Source organism: Ornithodoros turicata, chromosome 4 (assembly GCF_037126465.1).
Source record: "Ornithodoros turicata isolate Travis chromosome 4, ASM3712646v1, whole genome shotgun sequence".
In the NCBI taxonomy this organism is placed as follows: domain Eukaryota; kingdom Metazoa; phylum Arthropoda; class Arachnida; order Ixodida; family Argasidae; genus Ornithodoros; species Ornithodoros turicata.
Window position 1 is genome coordinate 20,015,880 of NC_088204.1, and position 21,358 is coordinate 20,037,237.

A 21,358-nucleotide genomic window follows, 5' to 3' on the forward strand; every position below is an offset into this window, starting at 1 on the left:
ACATATTCAATAGATGGTGCCGCCTCTTCTTTGGCGAGTGCTGATCGTGTGTCGCTGGACAGCCCCTAGGATACGACGCGAGTGTGAGAAAGGTCCATTGCTGAAGGTTCAACAAAATCATGGGCATCATTTCATCACTTAGCCTCATTAGCATCACCCAACACATAGTGCTGTGTGTCCAATGTCTGCACAAGCTTGTTTGGTAGTGGATGCGATAATGAATCATGCTCATGAACTAGGCCTATTTCAGTATGTGTGCTAGTCAATTTTTTTCTTGTTGTTTGATCAATACAGCATGCAACGTCGCGGGAACTTCCTGAAGTGGGGGTTGGGGCAAGGGTGGTGGCAAAGCACAAAAACGGGCGCTACTACTGGGGTCGTGTTACCGACATCCGATCCCAAGACTTCTACTCAGTGGACTTTGAAGACAATTCATCCAGTGACAATCTCTTGCCTCAGGATATCGAGGTAGGTGTCTGAGATTTGTTCTCCTTCCCACCTTGTCCATGTGCCTCGGACATATTTTCTAGGGATGTGGGAATATGCAGATTTTTCTAATACCAAAGTGAATAATTATGTATTAGATTCAAATCCTGAACAGAATATGGAATTCATGTGCATACTTTGAATTGATGTCTCTTCCAAACCAAATATATTAGAGAAGCTTCGGATTAGTTCTGAAGCTGCACTCTTCGTCCCCAAAAATTCAGAAAAGAGGGTTCAGAACAAAGTCGTTCATTTCGTGCTACGCCAACAATCACAGCTAACATGGCTCTCGAGGCACTACCCACAGCGCTTGCACTTTTAGGACAGTGGTTATATGTCATTATTAGGGCCTGACTTTTTAGGGCTAAACCCGTATCCGCCCGATATTTACCCCCCGAACGAAATCTGTAAAATTCGGGCTTAACCCGAATCTACCCGAAAACATCCGGGTCGCGTGGCACACTCATAAGCGTGCATTAAAATGAAGTTTGATAACATTGCTAAACATTAGTTCCACGTTAAGACAAATTTTTATTAAACAAAAAAAATCACCCGAATACACCCGAATTCCTGACGACAGAATATGCCGTAACGGGATTTAACCCGAATACACCCGAATTTTCGAACGAAAAATATCACCCGATATTTACCCCCCGAATTTGACCAAAAATAAAACCCGAAAAAGTCAGGCCCTAGTCATTATGCATGTCAGAGAATTTTGATTACTGCTTTCCTTCCTCAATAAATTTCTTTTGTTTTTCGCTAATATCCACTAATATGGACGACTTGCATTATGCCCAGCTTTCACCTGGGGCAGAAGTGTTCATTTTAGCGATGCACAGCTGTATTTGCTTTGTATTCACTCCAGTTCTAAATTACTACTTGCACAGCCCTAGTATTTTTGCATTTTAAAGACGTTGAAATTGCAGGCAGTGTTGTCATCCCAATTTAACAGGAGCCAATAGAACAGCTTTCTAATTCATTCTCGAAACTGTCAATTACAGAGCCGGGATTGTCTGAAGCTTGGCCCTCCAAACCCGGGAGATATAGTCTCTGTCCGGTGGACTGACGGCAAACTGTATCAGGCTGTCTTTAAGAGGAGCACCTCAAATGTCCTTTACACTGTAAGACATTATTGATTTTGCAGTCCCCTTTTTAGAATGGCACCTAATGGCAGCGTTCCCTTTATTCAGGTAACTTTTGAAGACCTTTCTGAGCGGACGTCGAGGAGAGCAGAGATCTACGCAGAGTCTGAAGACCTGCCCAAAAAAGTCAAGTCTAGGTTGGTACGTACAATCTTGTGCCTGAGCTAGCGGATCCGGGAGTCCGACCCGCCAGCTCCGGCCGTCTAATCATTGTGGGGGATGCACTGCCAGGCATGTTTTTGATTTGAAACTTTACACATGTACGTCTCTCATTCACAAAATTGGCTCTACACTATGCACGGGGAAGCACTCGCACAATTGCTCGGTCTGAAAAATTTCTATACCTTGCTGTTAACGGCAGAGCTTGTTGTGGTGGTATTATACCATTTTTCTTTGGTGTGTGTGTGTCCAGTTGGAAGATGATGTTTGGATCTTATTAGTAGTATATATCCATATATCTATATAATATGTAGAACATATTAGAGGGTGCACATCCGATTGTTCTGCTATCATAACTGTTTGTGTCATGTGAGGAGCTCTCATTGCGGGACATGTTCCTTCACTGGAGCTTTGTTTCGCAGTTTACTGCGCGTTAGTTATAAGAGCGACACCTCTTAGCCTTAATGAGAATACAGACAGGCAGTGAAATGCCTCAAGGCAGTTCTTTACCATACAAGAGCTCCTCGAACCATATAGAATCCCACATTAAATGTGATAGCCGATTTCCCTCCTCAGATTTTTTCCCTAGAGAAATGGCTGCTCTACCAATACGTACTTGTGCAAACCACCTTTGTCACACTTACAAAACAAAGACATACACGTCAGCTGAGCATGCGTCGTACTCTGAGAGAGAGTTATCAGTCACAGTTGGCTGCACAATGCACCACCTGTTGAGTACATAGAGAATACAGTCAAACTCCTTTATAACGAAACTCAGGGGACAGCAAAAAAAATTTGCAGTAAAGGTATTTTCGTTAAAAAGGATGTCCATTATTGGACCCATAGGCTCCAGCGGGACCGCAAAAAAAATTTGCTGTAGTGGTATTTTCGTTAAAAAGGTGTTCGCTATAAAGGAGTTTGACTGTATTGCGTGGATATTTCAAGGTCAGCTGTGTTATGCACATACATGTAGGCATTTAGGAAAGAAATACATTGATATACAAATGGCTTAGGATTAGGGCTGTGCGAATGTTCAACATTTCGAAGACTAATCTAGTATTTCCAGTATTCGTATTCAATTCGACGATTTTATATTTGTTGCTTTCAAATAAATCGAATTTCTTCGAATACTCGAGATTTTCGGAATACACGAGCCTCATGCGCAAAACCTATGCAGCGTTTTTCCGACAGGAACACACTGTGGCGGTGTGTGCCATGCTCGTGACATCAGATGTGCTGACGTCTGCAAGCGCGTCTGCAAACAATTTCTCGAAGGTTTTTCACCAGTCTGGCAGGATGCGCATTGTCCGCATCCGTTCTTGGTAACATGCCCCCACTAGTGAGACGCACGCAATGGATGACTGAAATTTTACATGAGAAGTTCGTATAGAATGCATCGGCGCATGAGTAAGACTTGTAAGATAAAAACTAAGCAACAGTGGTGCATGTGCGTGTGCAGTCTCGTTTCACCGTTCTTGTACGTGGTTAGTGTTATGTGTTAGTTTATGTTCGCTGAGGTCACCTTTCCTTGTCTGATTGGGATATTAGCATGCTGCACCTGAATAAGGACTCTGTGTCGAGAGAGTCCAATGACACACACACCAACGTCTGCGTGTGTGCTGCGCAGCGTGTAAACATCCGGACTACCAGCTGGCGAAGGCGATGCATGGAGGTGGTACTTCATGTACAAATCGCCGGTGGCTATGGAAATGCTTGCCATCCAATTCACCAAAACGCCGCAATCGTGGGTGATATTCTGACGTCGAGCTAACACTGCTCCCTCCTTACATCCACTGTCGAGCTGAAGATGTCGCTGCAAAGCATATACATGACTTAGAGTGGGGTCATAAGGTGAAAAGCCTGTGTCTGGGAAAGTCGCAGTGCACCAATACAATGTCTGCCCTTAAAGGGAAACTCCGTGACAATTCGAAATACTTATAGTGACTGTGTAAATTAGCTTGGTAGGTACGAAAAAAAGTTCCTGAAACTGAAACTCCCTAAGGTTCTCTCTCCGGCCTCCTGTACCCTGTGCGACGTCTCGTGTGGGTCGTCGGCTGTACACTTAGTTTCGGGCATGCACTTTGTAACTTCTTCATGCGACATGGATGACGAGTCATCTGTTTGCCGTACCTGTTTCTGTAGGCCAGTAAAATGCACCACGAGAAGTAATTCACCCTACAGAGTCATAGTTATCGTGGAAATGGAATTTAAAGTGTGCTGCAAAAAGCGACAGTGGTGGAGAGCAGTACCATCCTCTAACCTTGCGCTGACTGGTAAAAGAAAGTATTGTCTGCTACACAACAGTCGTCTGCTAGTCAGATGTTCAGGGCTCTGAAGAAGCATTGCTCCCAGGGAAACTCCTGCGGGACAACGAAATTCTCCATGCGCACAGTCACCCTTTCAATCCCAAATCCCCCCGAGGCAACACGTTTACCATCTACAAAAGGAAAAAGCCCTCAAGACAAAAAGAAAGACAGGTGCTGACCTCGACCGAGCAGTGAACGGGAATGCACTGACATTATGCCGTCATCAGTCGCTAATGCATCGACCTTCTCATTACACCTCGCAGGGTGAGGCGAGAGTGAACGTGCACGGCTGTGTTTGTATGTCTTTCTTTCTTTTTTTTTTTCTTTTTTTTCTAGGAAAAAAATTGCGCACATCAAAACCTTTTGTGCTGCTCGGCAAATTGACGCACATACTTTCCCGAGACGTTTTAAACTGAAGATATTTTGGATGGCCCTCTGTACACCTTAAAGGAACTTTACAATGATTGGGATACACCTGAAACTGTACCAGTATAGATTGGCTTATGGGGGGTGGAAACCTTTTCTGCATTCTTTCATAGTTGATGCTTCCCTACATATTTCTGTGATTATCAAAATGCGGTTGTATATGCACGTTGTAGTAAACAGGGTTGCCTGAAGTCATTATTCAACTCTACATTCGAAGTCAGATATTTGCAATATTCGTATTCGACATTTTTACTATTCGCACAGCCCTACTTAGAACACTGTTTGTGAAGAAAACGTATTCAGTGCTGCTTTAGAAGAACATGAATTCTCCTATACGTTATCCGTTGTGTGTTATGTTAACATCTCCTTTGTGTTGTTAGTCTACAGCCACCGAGATGCAGCACACAGGCCTCTTCGAAGAGTGCCCTGTGGAGGGTCGTCGCAAGCGAATTACCCCCGCCCGTTTTCACACCGACAACATCATGCTCCTCTGAAGCCCTCCCTCCCCCACGCTGTCCGCCCCTGCACCTCAAGCGGGACTTCACTCAGACCCACTAGGCCGAACCACGTCACTTTCGATGCAGCTACAATATCTTCCCTCGCAAGGCTTTGCGAGCGTGAGAGAGAGTTGCTCGTGGAACTCAGTGGTGCGGTGAACATGGGTCGAACAGTGGTGAAGCTCAACTGTGGAGTGTGTGTGTTGTTGATTCTGAGTCCTGTCGAGTGGAATAAACCGTTTGCAGGAACTTTTGATCATGGAAATCGTGAGAGCCAAAAGCAGTGAAGTTGTTGGTAATGTGTTGGTTTTGTGCAAAATATGATTGGAGCTGAAATTGATATGAGTTAAATGAATGGTTCTGTAAGTTATTAATGTCCCGCAGATACAATAACTGCACAATGCTGATCTTGTGACGAATTAGTTTATCATCAGTGATGGAGCATATAAGCTTGTAGAGAACTCTTATCTAGTTTCATTTTGGGGAAACTTGTTTTGGGAATCAACGTCTCATTAAAAATGAAGTGAACTGCGATTATGGTGCCACAAGTGTTGCTGTTGATTAGAATGCACGTCTTGTGCAGCAGTCTGAAATGAAACTTTGAATACCGTAATTTCACGCGTATAAGCCGCGGTCAATACGATACGACTGATTTGTGCGACAAAGGAGACCATAGAGGAGGCCATAAACCCTGTGGTCCATACTCCGGGATCGGCATAGTGTACGACAAAGGAGGCCAGTTCTAGAGTGCTACCAAGATCGGATTGCGCCCTTGTTGGGTGTTTTTCGTGGACTGATGGGTCAGTGGTCCTCCAGAAGACTTGAATCACTGTCACCACTTTCGTTAAAGCTACTTGGGGAATGCACCAGGAAGATCAAGCTACTCTAATGCGGACCCGTCCCTGTTACGCACTGTTCATGCATAGGCAGGGCAGTTCTGTTCCAGAGACACTGCCAGCCCTTTCGTTAAAACCGGCGTATGGGGAAAATACCAGGAAAATAGTCATCAGATAAGTCGCAGAGCGCCCGTGAGGGGAAAAAAAAGTGCGCATAAGCCGCGGCTAATACGCGTGAAATTACGGTAAATATGATGTTAAACATGAGGTTTACATAATATTTTTGATTATTTGAATTTTGATATGCTTGGTTATGCACAGCGAAAGTAATTAAGGGAAGCCAGGTGCTTGAAATTTCCAGTGAATAGCTTAACGGGGTTCAAGACATCACTTCTTGTCGGATTCCCATATACCATGGAGTTGGTAGGAGGCCACTTCCTGTCGTGTTGTACAAAACTAGTATGTAGTTGGTTGAGGTCCCATTCAGCGAGGACACGGAGCTGAAGCCTGCAAGGACAAAGTCTCTCCCATAGCTGTTCTTGCAGATACAATGACATACAATATAATATTCTTCACAGCATCAAAATCATTTGTACAGATTCATTTGCTATGCATAATAAACATTATGAATGTCCTCACATAAATTTGTAGCAACACTGCTTTAGAGAAGTGATTTCTACTTGTGTCATTTCATGAAACATGTATACTAGAGAGAGATGAAGTTGCATTTTTCAAGGAGGTGTGTCACTTTCGGTTCTGGAACATGGTTGGAAACCCCTGACACATCGACACTTCTGTGGCTTATGTACACCTCCCTTTATTTATGAACATCTGTTATGGACATTTCCCATCAATAAATGTGCTAATGGTAAAGTCTTGTTTGTTCCTTCCCTTGAACATCTTATTTGTTGCGATGGGGAGAGGGGACTCTTGAAATTGAGTTCATAAGTATTTTGTAAATGTTTTTATGTCATAGCCAAGAATATGCGAGCACAATGGACTGAGAGGCCTCTCCCTGTGTAAGTACCATAGGGCAATGCGGGGCACGTGATATGCCGTAAGGAGGCAGGAGGTAAGGGAACCATTAATAGCTTACTACATTTCTTCATGCGGAAGATTGTTTCAGATAGCATAATATGACATATGTTGTGGACAAATTTCCAACATGAAGGTAAGAGCGGGAAGCCAGGACTACAGCATACGTTACTCGTGGGAAATTCACCGACCCGTTCTCTTAATTATTTCCACAATTCTCAATCTTTCTTTCTGTTTTTTTTTTTTAAGTTCTTATTCTTGCTCAGTTTTCGAATGCACTTGCATTCCTTGTCGCGAAATTGAAAATGGAATATGATACTGGGCGTAGTCATCTGCGTCGAATGTGTCGTCTGCTATGCGAGCGCAGTGTTTCAGTTGGCTACCGCCTGGCGCCAGCACCGTCACAAAAACAAAACAACCTTACCCATAAAGCATAGCGCGGTCGACTCAGTGAATCATGATCGTGAGTGAGAAGGGGTTTCACCTGAACGGGTGTTGCGAAGTGCGTTGTTTATTTAGTTAACGGCTTTTGCAACTTTGCCAAGTATGGCAACAATTAGTGCGCAAGTGCGTAAAATATGTTTCCGAACTTAAGAATTGTTCCAGTCGGTATTTCATCGCGATATAACGTGCGTGTGTGTGTCGCCTTCTCTGGTGGTATTGTTCGGGGACGATGGCACTGATGCCGCCAAATTTCTGTTGTGTACCCTACGTGCTTCCTTCTGTGTGCGCTGATAGCAACTGTGCCCCACAAAATGTTCACAAAACTCTGCGGAACTCGCTGTGATCGCTTGCAGCATGCCAGCAGGAGATCAACATTGGCCTTCACATTAGCTGTGTGAGCTGCATCCCAGAGTTCGTCCGAAGTTGTCGGAGTTAACAAGAGGTAAGCACATGCAGTTCATACCCCGTTGTAATATGTTCGATGTGTAGAACGTGATATGTGAATTCCATTAAAATCTGTGTCGTCGGCGTTAGCAGTCGGGAGGAGAATACCTGTCTGACCAGGTCCTCCGCCTGTTCTGAAAATACTGTGTGACATGACACGACCATAGCTACGATCTGATTGCATACTTTGCTTGTCGTAACTTTTCTCGTACTGCTGCACTATGTTACGTGACGGACACATGTTGAACGAACTTGCATAACAACCCGCTACAAGGTCGAACTTTGCCGATCACGTAACAGCTAAAGTGTTGGGCGCGCACGTTGTTCTCAACATAAAGAGACTATGCAGTGATGCTGTCACAAAACGTATTACAGGGATAATATATATCACACGAACTAAGTTCGTGTTTTTTGTGGTATCAACAACACACTCATCAGCTGAATCTTTTCTGGACAATCGGTTGTGCAATGGTGTCGGTGCCTTTATTCATTCGTCCCTCGGTAAGATGTCGACAGGCCGTCTTCTGTTCCCGTTTCAGGAAAATCGTTATGTCATAGCTGCTTCGTAAGTGAAAAGCAAGCAGGAAACTCATTGGACCCTTATGATCTTGTGTGACGAAATCGCCCAATTGTCGAAATACGCGAGGTGTAACTTTTTCACTCTTGTGTGTGAGCAGCAGTGTTGAGCTAAAGAGACTGGCAGATTTCATTTGGGTTTGATTGGCGGCTTCATTATGAACACGATATGAGCTTGGATTGAATCATACTTTTGTTCAGGGATTTGGATCTGGATTGAATCGCATTTTTGCTTAGAGATTTGGATTTGGACTTAATCGCTTTTTGTTTCTCTCTCTCTCTCTCTCTCTCTCAGATTTGGATTTTGATTCATTCGTTTATTCTCTGCATTCGTTCGTACGTACTGCACATCAAGAAATATATCATGTGGCTCAAGGAAGTAATAAGCACTGCGTTTCCCGCGGCACAATATTCGTCCAACATTCCAGTTCCCGTTTCTTTTTACCGCAGTATATGCTCATTGAGCTCCACTGAAGTAGATGTCTTCCATGTTTCGCAGGCCTCCTTTTCTTAGTTACGCTACTGTTAGGAGTTCGTGTTAGTAATTATGTATTTTCTGTAAAAATCCGAGCTTCGAAAACCGCGGTCGATTCTGAAACCATTCCACAGCTGTTCAGCAGTGTTAGTTCCTCTTCCCGATTTGTAATGGATTTGAGAAAGCCGGATTTAAAAAGGGATTTGATTTACTGGGATAAATTTAAGTCTACGCTTGATTTGGGTTTGATATAGCGCCTTCTGCAAAACTGCGGATTTGATTTAAATCCGATTTGTTCCCTCAAATCCCCTACACTGGTGAGCAGAAAAGGAAAAAGCATCAAGATCACCTTGTAAAAGTCGAGAACTGCGTACGCGAAGCAGTTGTTGTTGCGGAGGAGGAAATCGCACAAAAAAGAAAAAGAAACGAAGTGCTGTGCAGAGTGAGCTGTTGCATATTTTACCATTCCTTTCCTTTACATTTTATTTTCCTTTTCCGATTCGTTGAGTTGCATAAACACATAAGGAAAGCGTCTCAGGATGTGGCGCGTAGGAAGGCTGTACATGGCAGACAGAAAGTGGAATATGATTAGGAAACGTGGACCGTCTTTTTTGTTGTTGTCTCTTTTTTTTTTCGCATCCAAACATGTCTGCCATTGGGCGATTTAAGCTATTCTTGTCCTTTTGAGCATTTAAGCTCGAATGCGGTGCCATGCCTACATATATGTATACTAACAAGTTTTGACAGCCACTCGCATGTCGTTCTTAAAGTCACTTTTACAGAAGACATAGAGCAGTGGCTCAAGGCGTCCCGCTCCTTGGTGATAGCACCGTGGTGGTGGGTTCGAATCCTACCACCGGCTGTGCTGTCTGAGGTTTTCCGTGGGTTTTCCGAAGACTTTGCAGACGAATGTCGGCACAGTTCCCCCTGAAGTCGGCCCAGGACGCATACTAACCCGCCTGTTCCCCACTCCTTCCTGCTGTCCTCTCTCCATCTGTCCACACCTGTACGCCGCTCATAGCCACAGTTGCCTCGCGGCGCTAACATTGAGTAAAAAAACGAACGAACATAAGACATTGTATAACAGCCCCGTTTTAGTGCGTCACGGGGTTTTTAGTTATTGAATCTGTATTGCACGTGTCGTATATAGTTGCGTTACGCTGTACAACTTCGAATTTACAAACTTCCATAAGTCCATTCCCAGTGGTCGCGGCCTAGTACGTTGTTTATTTTATCCAGGCTTGTACAGGATACTCACAAAAAGTGTTTAAGTTACTGAGTATACCGGGCAAGAAAAGTAACTGAGTAGAGTACAAAATACCCTATCTTGAAACGTATTTAAGATAGAGTATATTCAATACTCTTAAAAGTTTCAAGATACTTGGACACATAGTTGGAATTCTTTATCAAACAAATGCGAAGCGCGTGAAGTTGAAAATGGCATAATCGAAAAGCTTTATTAGCTCGCAGGAACAATTATCCTATCATACTATATACTATACCTATATCAAATATACTGCATCCCTATACCTACATATACCTGTATATTATATCAAGATTACTATACTATCGCCTGCCCCCCTTTTTTTAACACGTTAAACCCGATACTGTACAGGCGCTCCACAGACGCAAACAAATGCTGTACAGAAACGACAGGATTAACTGTTGTTTTTCTCCTCGTCATTGCTTTAACATCATAAAGTGTTATTAATATTCTACGCGTCCTATCTCGCTATCACTCGCGACACGCTTCTTCTATCCTGCCTGATAGGGGTTTCAATGGTTTACCCGGAGGACAACACGTACCGTGCGTTGTCTCATGCATGCTCCCAAACTCGAGGCGCTGCATGCTACCCCTTTCCAGCAACGACGTGGATGTCCCGAATATCTCAGACGCTAAAACATATGTATACTGCACGAAGCGCATGGCCGAGACAAAATGATCTTTCGCTCGACCTTCGTGTCACGCACAGAGAGGTATCTTCAAAGCAACTTGAAAAATGAGTTGAAGTTATTGGAAAATAACTAATAAAAATATAAATACTCAGACTTTTGAAAGTATTTGCAAGATACGAAGTTACTCGCAAAAGTATTTAAGATAAGTAACGTAAATACTCTGCTCAAGTTACTGTACAAGCCTGATTTATCTTCTGTTTTCGACTTTTGTAACGGCTGTGGTTTTGGTGACACAATTGCTAACACAGTAAGTCCTTTTTTTCAAATCTAGCATGAAAACTTGCATTGCGCAGAGTTTAACAGCGTCTAAACGTGTCACTGTCTTGTTTATGGTACCGTAATTTTCGGTGTATAACACGTTATACACGAAAAAAGTTGGAAAAATAGGCGTGCGTGTATGAGTGCGCGCTATACATCGATACTTTTCCACATAGGACCGCCAGTGACCTCGTATAACACGAAGGGTGATGGCGGGTCAAAATCCCGTTGAAATCAACGGGTGCGAGTTATAGACCGGGAATTACGGTAATTGTTTTTTGGGTTTATGGTCATCTTTCCTTCTTTTTTTTTAAGTTTCATCTTCGATACTTTGAGCGATTGCAGCGACGTAAACAACGAGATTTGGCCGAGGCAGACCACAATTAGGGACGACACAAACATGTAAGCCTTGCGCGAACATGTAAGCGAACATTGTAGCGAAAAGCACCAGAGGGAAAACGGAGACATGTCAGCTGGCGCGATAAGTTTTTGCACTGTTACCCCAGAGTTCACAATGAAAGGCTGACGTCGGTTGCCAAAAAAACTCGTCGTCTGCGGTCATGTACCTATCTGCGCACTCTTGTTTGATCGTTGGGAACGCTGTGTTGTCAAAGAAGGGCCTCTTGGCACATTTATTGCGCGTTTTCTGGAATGAGATGTAAGATAACCGGGCGTTCCGTCCATTGCCTCACTCCAGGTTGTCGTTCGGATGTTGACATTTCACTGGGCCTTCTGCAGTTGTGGCTCGGAAAACAACCTTGCTTCCGTTCAGCGGGAATTTTATGACACCTTGCCATCTCATCGAAGGACGCTCGATAAGATAGCATCCTGCGGGCACTTACAGGTGGAACTGGAGCCTCTAGAGCACATTCTTCACTGTTCGCGTTGTCAAGCTTTAAGGACTATACGAGGTGACCCGACGTAGCCCTGCGCGGCCGTGGCAGTAGCAGTCGAATAGCAGCGCTAGTGTGCTGACGTCACGCGAGCAGATCCTGCCGGACGAATGGCTGCTTTTCTCCGAGCGTGTTTGTAAATTTGATCCGGCAATGACAACACACCGCACATCGAAAATATTGTGCATTGTATTGGCTTCTGATGGATTGCGTGATAAATGAAAATGGTTTCGATGCACGGCAAATGTAATTTCTTTGCTCACTCATAGTGTTGTTTATTGTATAGTGTACCCCAGAATATCGAAGGCCGACGGACCACTACGCCCGCGGCCTTCTAGACTGGGTACGGTTCTACATTTACGCCGGGAATCCTTCCATACAGGAGCCAGTCTCGTGAAGAGTGTTGTGTGCATTATTCGGGGTTAATCAACGCCGATGAACTTGCAGGAATGTTCTTCCTCTATCTCTTGATGGCTTTCTTCGGAACATATTCAAGCTCGGTGTTGCGCGCGCAAGCACACACACACACACGAAGAGGAGGAACCCTGTTAATTATTAGGCGTGTTCAATGCAGACTGCTCCCCGTTGCATTGTTCTCCTGTAGCCGTGCTTCAGTAGGCTTCAGCCTACCGTTACGTTTCGCTAGACCAATGATTGAATATGTTGTTGCATCCGAAGCCCGTGCGGTGTAGTCTTGGGTAGTAGCCTGTTAGTAGTAACTTATTCGTTAGTAAATTTAATGGATACACGTAAAAGAATTGTAGAACGCGGACATAACGTCCGGTACCCAGAATTAATTTCGTCGTGGAAAATTGTGTTTATGCGCGACTTTGTTGTTTCCATTCTGGAATAACAGTAGTGCAAGGGAAAATGAAGGGGAAGAAGTGTTGTATAGCTGATACAAATAAACGCGAAAGGATGTCGTTCCTAATTCAGCTGCGTGAATGTGAGTGTGACTGGCAACAATGCAAGAGAGATTACGTTGAGGGCGACTAATCTGTATTTCCAAGCGTGGCTCGGTACATTGGCGAGAGAGAGGGCACGGTAGCATCTGGTAGCACCTCTTACCTTAAACCGGAGAGTGGGATGGGTTTGAATCTAACTGCTGGTGCCTTTTCATCAGTTGCCGTTCATTTATTACGACACCTAAATCGGGGAGCAACTATGCGGAACACAACAAAGTAAGAAGGAAATGGTTTTGACGATACAATATCTAAAGGACGAGCTCTGAAAAATCAGCGGTGTGCGAAGCGGCCAAGAACATCGGAGGTTGAACCAATCAAGTTGAACCATTGGTTGAACGCTCAGTTGCCATTGAAAAATTGTCATTGCCTCGGCACGACGGGTCGACGGCACGGTTTGTCCCGGTTTCGGTCGATCTCGTTGACGTCACGCTAGGACCCCCCCCATGATTGTAACTAGGGATGTCGTCACGGGAGTGACGTAAACCGCTCTCGTCCTCGAATAGTGTTCCAAACGTTGGGTGTTCTCCAAAGAAGTGATTCCAGCGAGGGCGCCAATCAAAGGCGTCTTGCGAACCACGCAGACATTCCGCCACAACCATGAGCGGAATTTTTTTTGGAGGGGGCTTGCGGCTGTCTTTTTTTCTTTTTTCAACCGAACCCACACTGTCCCGCTTTACAGACAGTGACGTGTGCAGTCATGTATCTCTGAACCTTAGCGTGCAGTATCCGTGTATTCACACGAACGACATCCCCACGGAATATTCCAGTGGAAGGAATTGCAAAGAAGCTGCTGACAGAGCAGAAATTCCGCCACGTCCATTCGCACGGCGCCAGAATATCGGGAGTGACGCACTGTTCTCATCGCAGAAGACACCATCGGCCCTGTCGTCTGCTACGGAATATCAGTCTGAATATCAGTCACGAAAAGGCATGACGTTGAACGCTCGCGCTCACTTGGCAGCAGAGAGCTATGACGTTCTGTGATGATTCTGGAGGTTCCGAACAATGATGGGACGCGCCGCCGCCGACAGTTCCATTTCCCTTGTTGTGACGTCCTTTGAACTGCTTTCACCGGGACGCCAAGGTCGTCTGGCAGTGTATTTTTGAGTGAACTTTTTTGTTTCCTTTTTTTTTTTTTTTTTAGGAACGTCACTGCATTGTCTCGCGCGAAGGTGTAAAACGAAGGGAGGGAGAGACAGGTTGTGTCACGCTCTCGAACAAAGGCAAGTAAAGTATACAAAAGAAGCCGGGAGTTGTTTGACCGAATCGGTGGACGTCTTCCTGGAAGACCGCACACAGGTGGATGTTCGCTGGAAATGTTTCTGCGTAGGAGGGACTCTGTTTGTGATAGGAGCACATCAAGGGGGGCGCCCACTCAGCGTGCCAAGTGTCGGACGCACCCCCCGGATGTGAATGTAGCTGTGCGTGTAAATGAACCTGGAAGTGGAGAGTGAGTACGAGTGAACAGTCGCTACGAGTAGCTAAAAGGAGGCAGGATGTACAAGGTGTCCAGAAACGAGCCTCACAGTTGTTCGTGCTCCTGAGGACTGGAACATAGCATGCAGACGACAAAGCAGACGACAGTTGTGTCGTCTGCTGTCGAGTGCCATGGCAGAATACATGGAATACTGCTGGAGGTCCATGAAGCGCATCAAGCGATATCGCAGATGGCAGTTCAAATAACTGATTGGGACTCAAATATCCGATGGCTCAAACTGGACTGTCGTTTCGCTGTCCGTATAAGGTCTCATCAGCAGTGCGTATATGGCAGCAAATGCATTACACTAGAGGGAAAAAAGTGGAGTCGTTAGACCCAGGAAAAAAAGAAGAAAAATGAAAAGACAGACCATTGGTGTGCTCATATTCAGTGCGACTCAGTGGTGTCCTATAGTTTGGGCCTCGGTGCCGATAAAAGTTTCGCACTTCTGAGCATACAAAATATTGTGCAAGTCATGTTTGCTACTGTGAATCACCGCCGCCACTGGAACCATCGCAAATGTGCGATAGCCACACATATCGCACTGTCTGGCGTATCGTTTCGCAAAGCAGTACATAGTATGGGCCTGGAATAGCGACGCGACAGTCATTGACTCGACATTATATCTTATTTGTGCTTCAAAACCTACGCAATAAATTCGTGGTAGCTTATTTAAAAAATAGCGCAATTTGGTCGTCATGGAGAGAACGCCATACCTCCTTTGCCTGAGTAAACATGCTCCCCTCTATGCCAGCCAGGACTCGGATGGATTTCCGATGAAACTCATCGACGGTGATTATCCAGCAACGCAACGGGGATGAGTCTCTCATGAACCTCAGAAGGGCAGAATCGGATTTAAATTGGAGTCTGTAAACCGATTGGCTCTGTAAGTTATATACGTTATAGTGAACACATAGGAACCTGCAAATACCTTAATGGGATTTAGCAAATCTTCGATAAAGTGGTGTTCGAAGAACCCTGTCTATATCGTAACCAATCAACTAATTAGCTGATTAATGAGTTAACTAGGTAATTAATAAGATTGACTCACACAACGCTGTGATTGGGAGAATTGGGGGGGGGGGGGATTTGAGCGTACCCAATAAATGCGGCGAACGCGAACGAAGGCAATGGGAAAGGTTTTACAATAGGGTTTCTCCACCATAGGAGTAATACAACCCAAAACGCGAGCACCTTGCGTTGCAGCAGTATTAATTTTGGGTGTGAAAGTCATTTAGTAGAAAAAATACAAGTTTTGGTGCCGGATACCGTTGTTGAACTCACGTGTGTGTTTATTTTTACTTTTCTGTGACCGCGTTTGTTCTCTCGCAACATCTCACACCGCGCCAGGGCCACACAAGTTCACATTTGGGGTGAGTTTGGGTATTTTTTCGTAGTATTTTCGAAAAATAGCGTGCGCTCTCGAATACCCAAGATATGGATTGAGCTCTGGGCATGCGCGATGAGGCCACCGCTTATTTCTTCTGGAGCCCATAAAGCGGTTGGCCGGTACACTTTTTTCAAAACTGCCTATTACCAGCGGTCTGCTGAAACTGCCTAACGAGGTGCGTGGGATGCCGACTTTTGCATGTTTGACATTTGTCAACGTTAGAAAGGTTAATCGAGAAAGTAATAAAGCCGGCGAATTTCACTTCACGGTACGAGGGCGGATATGCGAACTTTCAGATCCGCCTTTGGATAATCTGCCATCATTCTTCGGAAGGTCTACATTTTCGCAAAGCGTAGGTGTGGCCGTATATATACTCTATAAGAGGATCCCGTCGCTGTATATTAACAGGCATCGCGCCACTCTCAGTGGATAGGAAGCGACAAATCTTTCCGCGCGGGAGTCCTTGACGAGTATCCTCCGGGCTGCCTGGAAGAAGCAACCTCCGGAATACGCTGGTGCGGAGCGGTGGATAGATATGTTCCGTGTTTTTTTTCTTCTTCTTTTTCTTGTTTACAGCGTCAGCTGTATAGTGGAGACTTTCCCGAGACCGCGTCGGCGTCGTCGGCATTCGCATGTCCGCACAAAACTCTTGTCGCATGTGCGCTCAGCGCTGGGAGCAGTGGCTGGGAGTAAGGAGGAGAATCCCGCCAAGTTTACAACCGCTATCAATGGAAAGTCAGATAAAAAAACAAAGTACGTCAGCAAAGTTTGCCGATGGCGGTGGGTTGCGCGGCGCTTCATCGTGAATGTCTCTCGCGCCTTACCACACGCACAAGCTTCTTCACTACTTCTTTGGAGACTTCAACGTGGCCGTTTCACTGGCCAAGAACACAAGGTTCCTGAGTGATACGTCCGAACAACTGGACTTTATACGCTGTGCACCGACATCCGCCAACCGACAACTAGACATGCTCACGCATAGGCTTGCTGTTCCAGAACAGCCCCCTCGTTCAGGACACCATTCACCTCGCCAACCATTTCAGCTACCACCAATCAATAATACTCATCACGCTTAAATAAATTTGTCTACACACTTTCATCCGGCCTCATTTCACCACACGCACAGCTGACGCTGAATTTCGCGTTACACGAGTCGTAACCGTCCTGTATCTTTTGTTTCTTCTTCATAATGTTGACTTACTGCAGGGGAAAGTATAGTATAGGCCTGTGCGATAGTAAAGCAAAGAAATGCGTATTTGCTACGTGTCGACTTCAACATGTTTACTCACTGTTCCAGTGCCGTGTATTAAAAGGGAGTCTGGCCATTAGTGGCACCCACTTTTTGAGCTCTTTGGCCAGTCACAGGTCGAAATACAGTTCTCTATTATTGCATCCATCCAGTACTTACACTTTACCCTTATTTACTGGGTGCCACCATTTTGGAGAAACTCGATTGATTTGGATTGAAACGGATATCAGTGGTGTGACAGACCAATACGACGGATTTTGCGCCCACTTTTATCAACGCCATCTGTATGGAGAGGGGCATGTTGGGAAGGCTCAGAATTGCAGAAATGGTTGCTGGCAGAAGTGATTGCCAGGAGAGCGGTACAACCGCTTCCTCGTAGCCATGGAACTCTCATAATAACTAGAAACCAAGCCAGCGAAGAGGAGCATCTCAACATGTGAGCCGCCATGATCGATACGGTATAGGCCTAGCGTGTTACGAACGGTGGCACCTACGAGTTCCCTGCGCTGTTGTTTCACGTTGCAGCACAAGGTTTAAACAGTACGATACTCGTTCCCTAGAGCATCCAAGCGCACAGGTGATGGCAGACGAGACCACGACCTACTAGATTATAACGACCATGTCAGGCGCACCCCTTCTATGCGCCGCATTTTTGGAAGGTAGCGGTGGCGCTTCTGATCGTCCCAGTTATTGCTTCCTCAACTTCTACAATACTTTGTACTTCAGCTTACCTTAGTATTTCTGTACAAGCGGTGGACGTTCCACAGATGTTTCATTCTGAGGTTGATTATCATCATCATTCTACGCGTTTTCATAGGGGCTATGGCTGTCGTCTGCTACGGTAGTCGTACACACGCTTCTGCGCGTTGAGAATTCAAATTTCCATCGTCCAATCGTGTTGTGCCGATCAGTAGCGCCCCTGGCGGATCGTGCGGACAGGCTCCTCATAGGGTTTTCTGATTGTGACGTGGTCGTTATAATCTAGTAGGTCGTGGACAAAACAAACACACTTCGCACACGGCATGGCACGCGGAGCAGAGCGGAAGCGGAAGCGACTTGCATTGGATTGGATACCGGTGCGCCGAACGTGCCTGGTCTTCACACGTGGAAAGGCTGTGGCGGAATCCGGCCCAATCCAAAATATAGATCATGGCACCTCCCGGACTTGGACATTGGGAGAGGGCCTTGCCTCGGTACAACTCGTTTGCTCTCCGCCATCTCTCTCTCTCTCTCCCAGCTTTTCTTCTATAGCCTTTCTACTTATGATTTCTATGCTCGTAGCAGACGAATGACGTAACGTAAGGAGATCGAATCAAAAATGAGCAAAGATGTGTGTATAAATTCAATGATATAATGCAAAATCCTACATATCAGGGGCGTCTTTCTTGCTATTATCTTGGGATCACCATCTCCACTAGGCCTAACGTTAGGCCTGACGTTAGCGGCGAAACATCTCATTTTCGCGTAAATAATGATGGCGGAGTGAAAGTTGAAGCTGATTTTGCAGGTGCGTACATGAGGATATATACTCACAGTACGAAATTAAAGTAGTGTGTGAAAATTTTTTGTCACGAAATCTCCGCTTCGCCGTTCCAAGCATCATCCTCAATTTTGGGAAAAAAATTGTGTCATGGCGGCCCCATGGAAAACGGCAACCAATGAAATGCGCCGAGGCTTGATTGACAGATCGAGCCTCTCCTCCTAATGGCCAGACTCCCTTTTAATACACGGCACTGTACTGTTCGTAATACCAGCGCCACAGGGGCACTGGAAATGACATTACCATCGAATGGGTAGCAGATCATATCCTCCAAACGCCCATTTCCACCGACGTCCCAATTCAACCAAAAGCTCATTTCCTCCAAAAAAATATTCGGAGGTTCTGGGCTTTCGGTTGATCTGGGCATGCGGGTGGCAGTGACCCATATCCCCCAAATGGTCTTTTCATCCAAGCGCCCAGAACCACCGAAAGCGGGATACTTCAAAGGACGCGCGTCCACCGTTTAACAGGGAGAGGAGGAAGGGTGAGCGGTTTGCCAAGTATGCGGGAATCCGATGTACAGCTCGAGGCAGAGTTAACTGGAACGCCACTTCGACTGGGCGGAGCTAAACTCGGGGAGAGAGCAACCCTAGCGGCTCTTACGAGAAATAAAGGCAAATAGTGTTCCGGCTGTCCCACTGTTGCTGTGGAGGTGTAAGCCTTGCCATGAGCTATTGACTCGGCATTGCCCTTTGCTGTGGTTATCGTCGCGATGTTTGTTTGTGTTTGCGGCGATTATGTGAAGGTGTATGCCGGCTGATATCGCACGGATACGATGCCTTTATCTCATTGACAGATCTCGAGCAGTCAAGCAATCTTGCATGTTCGTGTGGCACTTTCCGAGCGCCCGGAATTGGCCAACTAGCACTTTTTTCGTCCGGTCTCGAAACGATCGAGCAGCGGGTTACTCAACCATATCCGGTGTCGTCAAATCCGCACTGCAACGGTGGCGAGTGCCCTCATTGGCCCGCACGTCGAAGTTCACGTGATTTAGCAGATTACGGAACCCGAAGACGGGCGACCGTGATGCCCCTAGCGTGATCCAAGTGTACGAGTACTCTGCCCTGATTCAAAAGGGATGAGGCGAGCCTGATCCTGATCCTAAAACCGCCAGATCTCTGGCACTCACGTTCGGGTGGCAACTGTCACATGATCCAGCTCCGGAGCCGACCTAGCAACTTCCGAGCGCCAGGCAGTGTTGTAATTAAATGACCACCACAATTCGCCATAAGTAGGACAGTGGAAACATAATTTCCCTTTATTTCTCCTAAGCGCCGCTAGGGTGATTCTCTTCCGATTCAGCGGTCGAAGTGGCGTTCCAGTTAACTCTGCTTCGAGCTGTACTTCCTTCAACTCGCCAGAGAGGGTCACGTGGGTTCCTGACTGCTGCTCATCCGGTGCTCGAAATGTTCTGTAGCGTGAGGTATGCGGTCCGTTGATTTGCATAGCTTCCTTTGTTCCCCTGCTTACTAATAATTCTCCTTAGAGATGTAACATATATGACTAATATAAATATGAGAGCTGATGCACGAGATCTATATTAAAGAAGCTTGATCGTAGTTGGATAGAAATGACACGACACTCTGTGTGTACAAATGAGATCGCGTTCAAGAAGTGGTCTTAACGGAGAGGTATCCCGAAAATGGATTTTATTGGTATGCACGTTGCTGACGGGAGAAGCACTATCTTCGGAAGGTCACAGAAGTCCGCGTCATGATTCACGGAAAAAGAGCATGGTGGGAGTGGTATGTTCTGTGGCTGGAACATTTAGCGGGACGGCGGAAAACAAAACAAACCTCAAGCGCCTTCAGAGGAGGTCGACAGTTCAGACAATATGTTGGTTTCATGCATTCATACTGTTTGCAAGCTTTTTCTAGGGGCTGTTTCAGCCGCTTAATAGCGTGTTTTCTGAACGTCTGAACTGTATTAACAGAACGCATAAAAGAAAAGTAAAGGAGGAGGTCCTTTTTGTAAGCTTCTTCGAGACCTGTGAAGTGGGCGCTTTGTTACTATATTTGCTTTTCACTATGATGACCTACACAGTGCCTGGAGCCCTGTCACTCACATGGAAAATATCTCTCTGCTCGAATCGGATCATTTCTTTACGCGATCGACACCAATAATATATACCTTTCCTTTGCAAACTTCACTTCTGACTCAGTTGCAGGATTGGATTCCCGCACGCCCAAAAACCGCTCAGCCTTCCTCCTCTCCCTGACAAACAGAGGAATCGTGTCCTTTCAAGTATCCCGCTTTCGATGGTTCTGGGCGCTCGGATGAAAAGAGCTTTTGGGGGATATGGGTGACTACCACCCGCGTGCCCAGATCAACCGAAAGCCCAGAACCTCCGAACATTTTTTCGGATGAAATGAGCTTTTGGTTGATTTGGGACGTCGGTGGAAATGGGCATTTGGAGGATATGAGGCCTAACCCATCGAATGTCATTCGGATTTGGAATGGCATTATTTATAAAGCTCGTGCGACACGTCCTTTTGTAATGAGATTAAATGCCGCGAAGACGATGCGGTCCACTCGAAAAGTAAATTATGTGTGATGCAACTTTTACATGATGAAGAAAGAATATTTAATATTTTGAAATGTGATTGACTTTGAGTCAATTAACGTATACTTGCCAACTTACAGATCGTCTGCCTTTCGCGACGGCGTTCGTCTGTCGAAGGGGAACTTGTCGAAGGGGAAGGGGCGAAAATACACTTATCTAAGCTAAACTTTATCAGGTAATCTCGAGCTGTGTGCAGTAGAAAATTTTCTAAAATTAAAATTGTTACTGCACGCCAATG

At 45.6% G+C, this 21,358-nt stretch overlaps 2 protein-coding genes across 5 annotated transcripts in view; both read left to right on the top strand.

The window, feature by feature from the left end:
• The window catches only part of LOC135391282 (lysine-specific demethylase 4C-like), a 38,629-nt gene extending 31,901 nt beyond the window's left edge, over positions 1 to 6,728 (top strand). For 3 of the 4 annotated variants that reach the window (XM_064621482.1, XM_064621480.1, XM_064621479.1), the window contains 4 exons: positions 295 to 468; positions 1,491 to 1,610; positions 1,680 to 1,768; positions 4,903 to 6,728. In XM_064621482.1, coding sequence (XP_064477552.1) covers positions 295 to 468; positions 1,491 to 1,610; positions 1,680 to 1,768; positions 4,903 to 5,080 — 561 coding nt within the window. In that variant the 3' untranslated portion in view covers positions 5,081 to 6,728. Of the gene's footprint in view, positions 1 to 294; positions 469 to 1,490; positions 1,611 to 1,679; positions 1,773 to 4,902 lie in introns of all 4 variants that reach the window. The other variant, XM_064621481.1, reaches the window with a different exon arrangement.
• A 606-nt stretch (positions 6,729 to 7,334) lies between these two features.
• LOC135391283 (microtubule-associated serine/threonine-protein kinase 3-like) overlaps positions 7,335 to 21,358 on the top strand; it is a 207,525-nt gene continuing 193,501 nt past the window's right edge. Inside the window, exon 1 of the mRNA XM_064621486.1 lies at positions 7,335 to 7,776. The gene's annotated coding sequence lies outside the window, so the exon portion shown is untranslated. The remainder of the gene's footprint in view (positions 7,777 to 21,358) is intronic.